This window comes from Onthophagus taurus, chromosome 8 (genome assembly GCF_036711975.1).
Source record: "Onthophagus taurus isolate NC chromosome 8, IU_Otau_3.0, whole genome shotgun sequence".
NCBI classification, from domain to species: domain Eukaryota; kingdom Metazoa; phylum Arthropoda; class Insecta; order Coleoptera; family Scarabaeidae; genus Onthophagus; species Onthophagus taurus.
The window spans coordinates 13,681,640-13,692,299 of NC_091973.1; the positions used below are offsets into that span (position 1 = coordinate 13,681,640).

The 10,660-nt window shown below is 32.3% G+C and overlaps 1 protein-coding gene across 1 annotated transcript; it reads right to left on the reverse strand.

Moving 5' to 3' along the window:
• Positions 1-7,137: 7,137 nt before the first annotated feature.
• Positions 7,138-8,947, reverse strand: LOC139431215 (protein winged eye-like). Its single transcript, XM_071198853.1, has 4 exons — positions 8,588-8,947; positions 8,198-8,546; positions 7,823-8,147; positions 7,138-7,216 (listed from the first exon to the last, which is right to left on the reverse strand). The coding sequence occupies exons 1-4, from the start codon at positions 8,945-8,947 to the stop codon at positions 7,138-7,140; spliced, it is 1,113 nt and encodes a 370-aa protein (XP_071054954.1).
• Between the last annotated feature and the right edge of the window lie 1,713 nt (positions 8,948-10,660).

Consider the following 10,660-nt stretch of genomic DNA (forward strand, 5'->3'; position numbering starts at 1 on the left):
GTTTTAGATCAATTTATTATTAAACTACAACCATCTTAGTCTTAAAAGCGAAAACTAAAATTTTCTTTGTGGAAATCTAATATTGTCTTGCAGATATCGGAACCTAAGATTGTCTTGCATCAAATCAATTAGGCTTGCTGCAAGAAAATATTTTATCCCGTGTAGTAAACAGAAAAAAAAGTTTTGTTTTTTATAAAAGAACCTGTTCTTTAGGTTCTTCATAAATTTGATTTTTTTTCAGAAACACTGTTTTATTTTACAATTTAATCCAGGAATGAAACGAGCATTACTAAAATATCAATAATACTTTAAATTTATCGGTGATGTGCATACAAATTGTGGAACATAAGAATTGTTCGAATATACTGTTCTAGTAATACAAAATTTGGGTTTATATACAAATTCTTACATGCTAACGTAACAAATAATCAAGTGTTGAAAGCAATTAATTTAGGTCGCGAACCGTACATTGCGCGCGGTGTGCATTACGCAATTTTCGGTGCGTGCGAAGACTTCGGTCAGCAACGTTTGCTAATTTACTTACGAAAATAAAAGAATAAAAATATATTTATATTATTATATACTATAACTCTTATATTATATATTTTAAGTTTAATAAAAATTAAGTTAAAAATTTATATATAAATAAAAATTCCCTTTAGGGGAAATGTCTTTCCGGTCACAACGAAAACGTGGTCGACCCAAAAGAAACGTTTCCACCGTCACCATTCATTATAAGACTGATAAAAGAGAAAAGAAGAATGTATCGTGAGATTAGGATAACTGAGAACGCCGAATTGAAAAGAAAATTCAATGATTTTAATAAAACAATTCATAAATTAATTTGGGAATTTAAATCGGCAAAATATATTGAAGCATGTGATAAAATAAATTATTCCAAAGGGAAAAAATATTTCATTAAATTAAAAAATTAACCAATTACAAAAAGAAAATAACATCACGTATACTTCAGAGATTGATTTAGCGACAACTCATATATCAGGAAGAAAGCTACGAATTTTTGGAAGATGATGATTTCGAAAAACATAAATTCCAGGAAGTAGATCAATGGTACAGTTCCGTTCAGATATAATGCGAAAAGAGCCGCTCGTAGAGGCATAAAATTGTGCTAGAAACGACCTACGTTCACGAAGCATTCAATCCAGGTTTTACCTGCTCTGTAGTGTTGTAAAAGTTCCGAACAGGCAAGCGGGGTAATGTGATTTATGGCCAAGATGACTGAATCACAAAGAAAAATTAAGAAAATAAATAGGTATAAGCAATCCATTTACTTTACACAATTCCTGTAGTAAATGAAAATAATTACTAATAAGTACTGTATTACTTTGGTAATAAAATGGAACGATAAGTCGAACCTCAAAAGAAATGAAAAGTATATATTGATAATAAGTTATATATAAACTATATATTGAAATATATCGCAAACCATTTTAATATAATAAAATCAAACAATCATAAATCAATATAACAAAATATAGTACTCCTATATATAACAAAAAATATAATACATTATACATATAAAATATAATAAATATTATAATAATCTAATTGTGGTAAGTCTAATAAGGTCCATTATAACATCAAATATTATTAGTATTTTGTATAATACCCATTATTCTCTATGCAACATTCCAGTCTGGTGGACATCGAATTAACTAATTTTTCGCATACATCCTTGCCGCGAAACAATTCCCACACAACTGTAATGCTGCGGTGCAGACTCTCCACGTTGCGAATCGGAAAGTTGGCATTTTTATGGAACTGTTTTTCCACCAAAGCCCATAGATTTTCGATTGGGTTAAGATCCGGTGACCGCGCTGGCCAGGGTATTCGCCTAACCTCATTATGGTCGTCAAACCACTCCTGAACAATTCTTGAAGAATGAACGGGCGAATTGTCTTGTACTATCGTGATGATCCCTTCTGGATACCAGGTTCTTACTGATGGTATCAAAACATCCTCCAGCACTCGAATATATTCAATCGAATTAAATCTTCCTTGAATTTCGGTCAGTTTTCCCGGGCCATGAATGCTCATCCATCCCCAATAACCCAAGGAAATGCGTCCAGTTCTTGTATTAGATTGAACATGATTAGCATCATACCGACTTCTATCTCTTCGCCATAGTAATTTTTTATGGTCGTCCGACGAACAGAAGGTTTTCTCGTCTGTGAAGATGACTGATTCCCAATTATATTCAAGGTATTCACGGGCAAATCGTAACCGTGTTGTAGCCAATTGCTCCGTAATTAGGGGTTTTTTTACAGCTACCCGGTTATGAATGCCTTCTGCATGCAATGCTCTCCGGATGGTAAGATTAGAACATTCCAGGCCTTGATTCTCCTTGATAATTGGGGACGTTGTAAATGGATTGGCCGTGACATATTCAGCAATTCCCCTTCGCTGAGCATTATTAAGAATAAGTCTTCGGCCTGATCTAGAAGTTGTAAGGCCAACTTCCCGGTTTTCTTCAAATCTTCCAATCCACCGATATACTTGACTCACCTATAGTAAGAATGCATCTATGTAATAATTATTAAATACGAATGTTTTTATCAGTAAAAAATTGCACATGCCCTCGGAAAATTGAACTGAAAAGATTACCGTATAGGTTCGATTATCAGCCCCGTCCGATTCTAAGACGAACCCCATTTTCATGAACGATTGTTATAATAAAAAGGTAGGTATTTTTTAAATTAAGACACGATTTTTACATAACTTAACGAAAATATACAGAAAATATAATATGTATTTATTAACAAATTTCTCGAAATATTGTATGGGGCATTTTAAGACTCAGCCTACTGAAAGGAAGTGAATTTAAAAACGAAAACGACAAACTTCAAAAAATGCCCAGACATATTTGAAAATCGAGCGTATACGGTAATTGATATAACTTACTGATAAGCCTACACGTTCGGCAATTTCCCGTTTATTTATTCCTTCTTGATGAAGTGCAACAATTGCTCCCCTCGTAGTCAAACCTGACTCTCGTTGACCAAGAACACGAGGCATGTCGTATTAAACAAAACAGACAAATTTCAACTAAACAAATTTTTGTCATCTGGACATAAAATCACTTTGCACACCCCCAAGAATTTTTATGACTGCCATAAATTACAAAAAAATTTCTAAGACAGAAAGAATTTTTAAGAAAGAAATTTTTGTCTTTAAAAAGGAAAAAGCCTTATTTTTAAAATAACATAAGAGATATACTTATGTTTGAAATAAATACACGTAATTTTGATATTGAATAATTCCATTTCAAATTTGAAGGAGAGTTTCATGAAGTTTTATTTATAAGTTATTAATTATATTACTGAGATTTTTATCTGACGTTTTATTTATAGAAATACTTTAAAATCATTTATTAGAGGAACATATAAAAAATCGTGTATTTGTTGTGCTTAAAAATATCAAAAAAGATTTAAAATAAAATACAATTAACACATTTAAAAAAAGGGTGATCCATTTTTCGGCCCACTCCAAACTGGGACGGTTTTACCTGGATTTTACTCTCTTCCTTTAGTCTCAGAAATAGAGTTGAATAGAAACAAAAAATGTCTCTGTCTTCTTCCAGTACCAGCGTCATGTCGGAGCTAACAGCGGCCGATTCGCATTAATTCTGAACAGAGCTGTACAATGAATTTCAACACCATACATTTACAGGTTGTCCCGTATCTTCCGCATCAGAGCATTATATGGTTGTAGGATACATTATTCTGAAGCGATCTTTCCAATAAAATTTTCCAATAGCGGATAACTTTAAACTGTTCCCGTGCGATAATTATAAACATTTCGAACAAATTTTATTAGAAAGAGCGCTTCAGAATAATGTATCCTACAACCGTATAATGCTCTGATGCGGAAGATACGGAACCCTCTGTATAGTTTTACACAATGGTAAAAACTCATCGCCCTGATCGGATAACATTACAAGGAATATTTTAAGAAGATTAGATGATGAGGTACATATATACATAATAAAAGTCTTTAATTATTGTATCAAGAACAGATATTTTCCTAAAGAATGGAAAATGAGAAACAATAATTTGTATTCCTAAAAAACGACTTACTCTCTCCGAGGGATTACAGACCAATTACTCCATTATCCGTATCGAAAAAACCTTTGAAATTGTTATAAAGAACAGATTACTGTCTGTGGTCAATTCGTTCATTCCACCATATCAGTTTGAATTTAAATCAAAAATGTCCACTACTCACCCTTTTAAAATTCTAACGTCAAACTCATTTAAGCAAAACCGGCATAAGAAAATTCGGCATTACGTTTAGATACCAAGAAGGCATTTGACTCAGTGTGGCATAAAGGTCTTCTATTTAAACTGGCAAGAATGAACGGTTCACCATCCCTAATATTATTAATAAACAGTTTTTTGTCTAATAGAACACTACGAGTAAGAATGAACGCAAAATAGAAATTTTTATACTAAATTGCAGCCATTTATAAAAGTCCATATTTATGGACTTTTGTATCAACATTGAAGCATGGCACAACATTTTAATATCAAAATGTTCCCTTTAGAATCGAACGAAGAATGTAGCTACATCTAGATTATCCGTCAATGTATACACACCTGTCACTTCTCCGGTCGCTTCGGATTATGGACAGGAAATTCAAATATGCGAAGATTGGGGGTATTTATTAGACTGTTCTTATACTCAAAATAAGAACATATTCTCAACATGCTGCTTAAAAAATCACACATTAACTGTAAATATATTCAGCTTTTCTAAATTTATATACTATTGAAAATTACTTGAGGATATAAAAGCTAATAAACACTTCAAAAGACAATAAGAATACAATAACAGACATAACCATAAGAAACTATTCACAACTAAAACACTTAAAGATGACTAAACTGAATATCGGGAGAAACAACAAGAATTAGTTAAGTTAAAATGGAAGAAGCAATCGAATGATCATAAAGAGTGTTCGACGAAACACTATAAGTCAGGGAGAAATGTATCGATGATAAAATTAAAATTAACGATCAGAAAAAGATTGTTGATGACGAAATCGGTGATAGATTATGCCCACCTCCCACTATTTTAGATAAATTCGATCACCATGACGAACAGCGAATAATAAACAATGATTTATTAGAACCACCGATGCTTTGTGCCGTAACCGATGAAAAAAATTATAAGAATTTCCAAGATATTAATAAAAATAATAATAAGCATTGTTTTACCCCAGATTTAAATGATTCTAGTCCGGAAAACTCTTCGTCATAAAAAAAAGAAAAGGTGGGAAACCCAAAAGTTCATTACTATCATGGAGTTTATCGACAACATGAACGTTGGTCGCTAATGAGGCTAAGAAGGGTTATGCGAGTGGATACCTTTTAACGGCTAAACAAAAGTTACTTGAAAACAGTACCTTTTCGGATACCCCGCTGAGATTAATCGAGGAATCCAATGAACACAAGAAGGAGAAGAATCAAAAAATAGTGGAGAAATGTAAAGTAAGGTTGAAATTGAAAATTGAACCTATGATTAAGTGTTATCGGCAAGTTGATGACGATGATGAAATTGAGGATAAGTTTAAGGAAGATAAATTTAAGGAAAATAAACTTATTGAAAATAAATTTAATGAAAATAAACTTAATGAAAATAAGTTTAATGAAGATAAGGTTAAAGACAAACTGAAACAAGAAATATTAAAATTGGGTCAAGATAAACTAAGTCAAGAAAATGTTGGTGAAAATCTTCAAAAAAATGTTAAGAATGAAATGAAAGAGATTGACTATCGTTGTCTATTAAAACCGGATGATTTGGATAAAAAGAGAGTTTTAACAGCAATGGGAGAGTTATTTTACGCGGGAGAATTAAAAGCGATTGAACCGCCCGACGTTTACTCCATAACTTTGGACGGGGACTTTTTTTATTTTAGATTTTGGAAGTTTATCCAAGAAACGAAAAAGAATTAACGGTCGGAACAAGAGTAGCTGCTTATAGGAGTCAAAAATATCGTTGCCTTTATCCCGGAAGTGTGGCAGAACCCGATTCACCTATGTCAAAGTTTCTTTCCGTTTATTTCGTCGACGGCGATAACGGAAAAATTCCATTGAAAGACATCCGATTACTCCCTTCGGATTATCCCTTCATGGAATATGACCCAAATTCTTTATCGAGCTTAAGCAAGCGTAAAAGAAGAACGTTAACAACGGAAGATTCGAGCGGAAAAAATTCAACTCCACCAACACCGAATCAAAAATTCAGGATCATTACGAAATCCAGGAGAGTCACCAAACGAATTCCTCGACGTTTAATGATATTAATGATGACAAGAATAAGAAGAAAATGGAAAACCAACAGATTGAAAAGAAGGAGCGAAAACATCGGTGTACCGAGGAAAATTGTCAACACAAAAATAGGAAGCATAAGAAACACAGGGAACATCATCATAAAAACGAGAAAAGTGATGAAAAAGATATTGAAATAGTCAAAATTAATATTGACCAAATCGATTTCGATTCGAAAGAAATTAATGAAGAAAAAGATATTAATGCTGTAATTAATAATGAAAATGATTTTACGAGATTGACGATCGTTGGGAATTGAAAGCGATTGAACCGCCCGACGTTTACCCATAACTTTGGACGGCAAGCAAAGATATCGGCCCCACATTATGCCTATTTTAAGAGATGCCGTGAGTTTATTTATTTAACATTTTTGCATCGTAATCTTCACGAAAAGTCTTCTAGAATGACTCCAAACACGATGGGGTTATCTCAAAAATTCTTCATGTTACTAATTGTTTTCTTTTGATCTTTGTTGCTTTTCTAAGATAAAATAATCGTGTTTGCATTCATTTTAAAAGATTTTTAATGAAATTTTTTTAAAAATTGTAAATTAAAGTTGACGTTTATAATCGGAATTCTAACCATTTCGTTTAATTTTAAAATAACTTTTTAATTGCTTAATGGTATGAACTATTATACTTAATAAATATGACATCCTCACAAAATTTGCATTAAAAGGAGTGCAAATACTCCATATTTAGTTTAAACAATAAAGTTTTGAGTAACTCCGGTTGTCAACGTCAAATTTTATTTTTCCATTTTTTTAATCCTCTTTAAAAATACTGTTCTAATTGCAAAACGTCACATTTCCTTCAAATCGTTTGGACATCGTTCTCATCTTGGTAATTTGATTCAAATAATACACCCTAAAATGAATTTAATTAAACTAATTACATTAAATAATTAAAATAAATTAATTCTTACGGAAATTAGGAACTTAATATCGTATTCGGTTGCTTCTTCTGGGTGATGATGCCATCGAACATGGCAATTCACATTGCCTAAAATCTCCCAAAATTCTTCTTAGATTCTAATATAGGCTCGATCTGAACTTGCGGTCGAAAAGAAAAGCTGAAATCGACGAAAAAATAGTTAATTAATTAATTTAAACTAATACTAGAACAAACACTAGCACTATCACTAGAACTAACACTAGACCTAGAACTAGAAACTTTCGGGTTAAGCCGTGCGCTTTTCGAAAAAATGTTTTCAGAAAACAAATTCGAAGTGACATTTCGAACTTGTTTCTGAAGAAGGCTGCAACATGGCATCCGAAATGTCAAACATTTTTTCAAAAAACGCACGGCTGAACCCGAAAGTTTGTAGTTCTAGGTCTAGTGTTAGTTCTAGTGATAGAGCTAGTATTAGTTCTAATTTTAGTTTAATTAACACTCGCCGTGACAGCCTTCGTACTTATAATTAATGAATTTATTTTTATTTTTAATTGTTTAAGCTGGTCTATTTCGAAATACCTGCTGCTTTCATCCAAAGTATCCTCGATATTCTCCATGGTAATTTCATCTTCGGGATTTGCGACCACATCATCTTCTAATTCTACATTAAAATCATTTTCATCATTAATATCTTTTTCTTGATTAATTTCCTTCGAATCAATTTTTCCGAAACTTTTCTTCGAATCGAAATCGATTTCTACATTAGTAATTTTGAGTACTTCAGTATTTTTTTCATCGCTTTTATCGTCTTTATGAAGATGTTTCTTGTGTTTCTTATGCTTCCTATTTTTGTGTTGACAATTTTCCTCGGTACACCGATGTTTTCGCTCCTTCTTTTCAATCTCTGGGTTTTCCATTTTCTTTTTATCCTTGTCATTATTGATATTATTAAACGTCGAGGAATCCGTTTGGTCCTGAATTTTTGATTCGGTGTTGGTGGAGTCCAATTTTTTCCGCTCGAATTTTCTGTTGTTAACGTTCTTCTTTTACTCTTGCTTAAGCTCGATAAAGAATTTGGATCAAATTTCATGAAGGGATAATCAGAAGGGAGTAATCGGATGTCTTTCAATGGAATTTTTCCGTTATCGCCGTCGTCGCAATAGACAGAAAGAAATGTTGAGGTAGATGAATCGGGTTCTGCCACATTTCCGGGATAAAGGCAACGATATTTTTGACTCCTATAAGCAACTACTCTTGTTCCAACCGTTAATTCTTTTTCGTTTCTTGGATAAACTTCCAAAATCTAAAATAAAAAAAGTCCCCGTCCAAAGTTATGGAGTAAACGTCGGGCGGTTCAACCGTTTTTAATTCTCTCGCGTAAAATAACCCTCCCATTGCTGTTAAAACTCTCTTTTTAACCAAATCATCCGGTTTTAATAGACAACGATAGTCAATCTCTTTCATTTCATTTTTAACATTTTTTTGAAGATTTGCACCAACATTTTCTTGACTTCGTTTATCTTGACCCAATTTTAATTTTTCTTGTTTCAGTTTGTCTTTAACCTTATCTTCCTTAAACTTATTTTCATTAAGTTTATTTTCATTAAATTTATTTTCAATAAGTTTATTTTCCTTAAATTTATCTTCCTTAAACTTATCTTCAATTTCATCATCGTCATCATCTTGCCGATAACACTTAATCATGGGTTCAGTTATCAATTTCGACCTTATTTTACATTTGTCTACTATTTTTTGATTCTATTCCTTCTTGTGTTCATTGGATTCCTCGATTAATCTCAGCGGGGTATCCGCAAACGTACTGTTTTCAAGTAACCTTTGTTTAGCCACTAAAAGGTATCCACTCGCATAACCCTTCTTAGTCTCATTAGAAACCAACGTTTATGTTGTAGATAAACTCCATGATAGTTATCAATTTTTGGGCGTCCCACCTTTTCTTTTTTTTTTTGACGAAAAGTTTTCCGGACTAGAATCATTTAATTCTGGGGTAAAACAACACTTATTATTATTTCTATTAATATCTTGGAAATTCTCATAATTTTTTTAATCGGTTATGGCACATAGCATCGGTGGTTCTAATAAAGCATTGTTTATTATTCACTGTTCGTCATGGTGATCGAATTTCTCTAAAATAGGGGGAGGTGGGCATAATCTATCACCGATTTTGTCATCAACAATCTTTTTCTGATCGTTAATTTTAATTTTATTATCGATACATTTTTCCCTTGCCTTATGGTGTTTCTTCGAACACTCTTTATGATCATTCGACTGCTTTTTCCATTTTAACTTAATTAATTCTTGTTGTTTCTCCCGATATTCAGTTTAGTCGTTTTTAAGTGTTTTAGTTGTGAATAGTTTCTTATGGTTATGTCTGTTATTGTATTCTTATTGTCTTTTTAAGTGTTTATTAGCTTTTATATCCTCAAGTAAGTTTCAATAGTATATAAATTTAGAAAAGTCTGAATATATTTACAGATAATGTGTGATTTTTTAAGCAGCATGCTGAGAATATGTGCTTATTTTGAGTAAAAGAACAGTTTAATAAATACCCCCAATCTTCGCATATTTGAATTTCCTGTTCAAAATCCGGAGAGACAGGAGAACTGCAAGGTGTATATATTGACGGATAATCTAGATGTAGCTACATTCTTCGTACAATTCTAAAGGGAACATTTTGATATTAAAATATTGTGCCATGCTTCATACGTCTACACGAGGTACTCAAAGTTGATACAAAAGTCCATAAATAATAATTAATTTTCAATATCGGTTGGTAGAAATGGCTGCAGTGTAGTATAAAAGGAATTTTTAAATCTAGTTTCTTCATTGACGTCATCTTCTTTAGCTTCATCATCGAAGTCATCCTGTACAAAGAAATATTATTGCTTACTTCTTATCACACCACTAATACAATACATATAATATTAATTTTGTTACAATAATACTTAACGTATAGGGAACTAGAAAGAGCCAGGAATCTGCATTAGAGAGAGATCGTCCTAAAAAGCAGTTAGTAAAAAGAACAAAGACTTGTTAATAGACGTAATTAGGTAATAGATAAAAACCTAGTATTTTATTGGGATATACATCAAATTTGGCGACGAATATAAAGAAAAACAAAAGAAAGAAGTCTTCAAGGTCAAAAATAAAAAAATAAAATGACAGGCTTTGTGAGGTCCATTGAGCACTATGATGTAAATCATGTTGAGACTTATGTTAAACGGCTGGAGCTGTTATTAAAAAGCAATGGAGTCGATAAAGACGAGGATAAGGTTAGTTATTTGATAACCTTAGTGGGTCCTCTTACCTACCAAATCTTAAGAACGTTGGTGACGCCGGCGTAATTCCGAGAGAAAAGTTATCGCGTTTTAATTAAGGCACTGCAAAATCATTTAACAT

What these genes read in the sequence shown, in the direction of transcription:
- LOC139431215 (XM_071198853.1), bottom strand. Translation starts at nt 8,947, where the DNA reads ATGATTAAGTGTTATCGGCAAGATGATGACGATGATGAAATTGAAGAT. An exon ending in AAACGGTTGAACCGCCCGAC is followed by an intron (nt 8,547 to 8,587) that starts GTTTACTCCATA and finishes TTTTTATTTTAG; the next exon opens with ATTTTGGAAGTTTATCCAAG. An exon ending in ACTTTGGATGAAAGCAGCAG is followed by an intron (nt 7,217 to 7,822) that starts GTATTTCGAAAT and finishes AATTCATTTTAG; the next exon opens with GGTGTATTATTTGAATCAAA.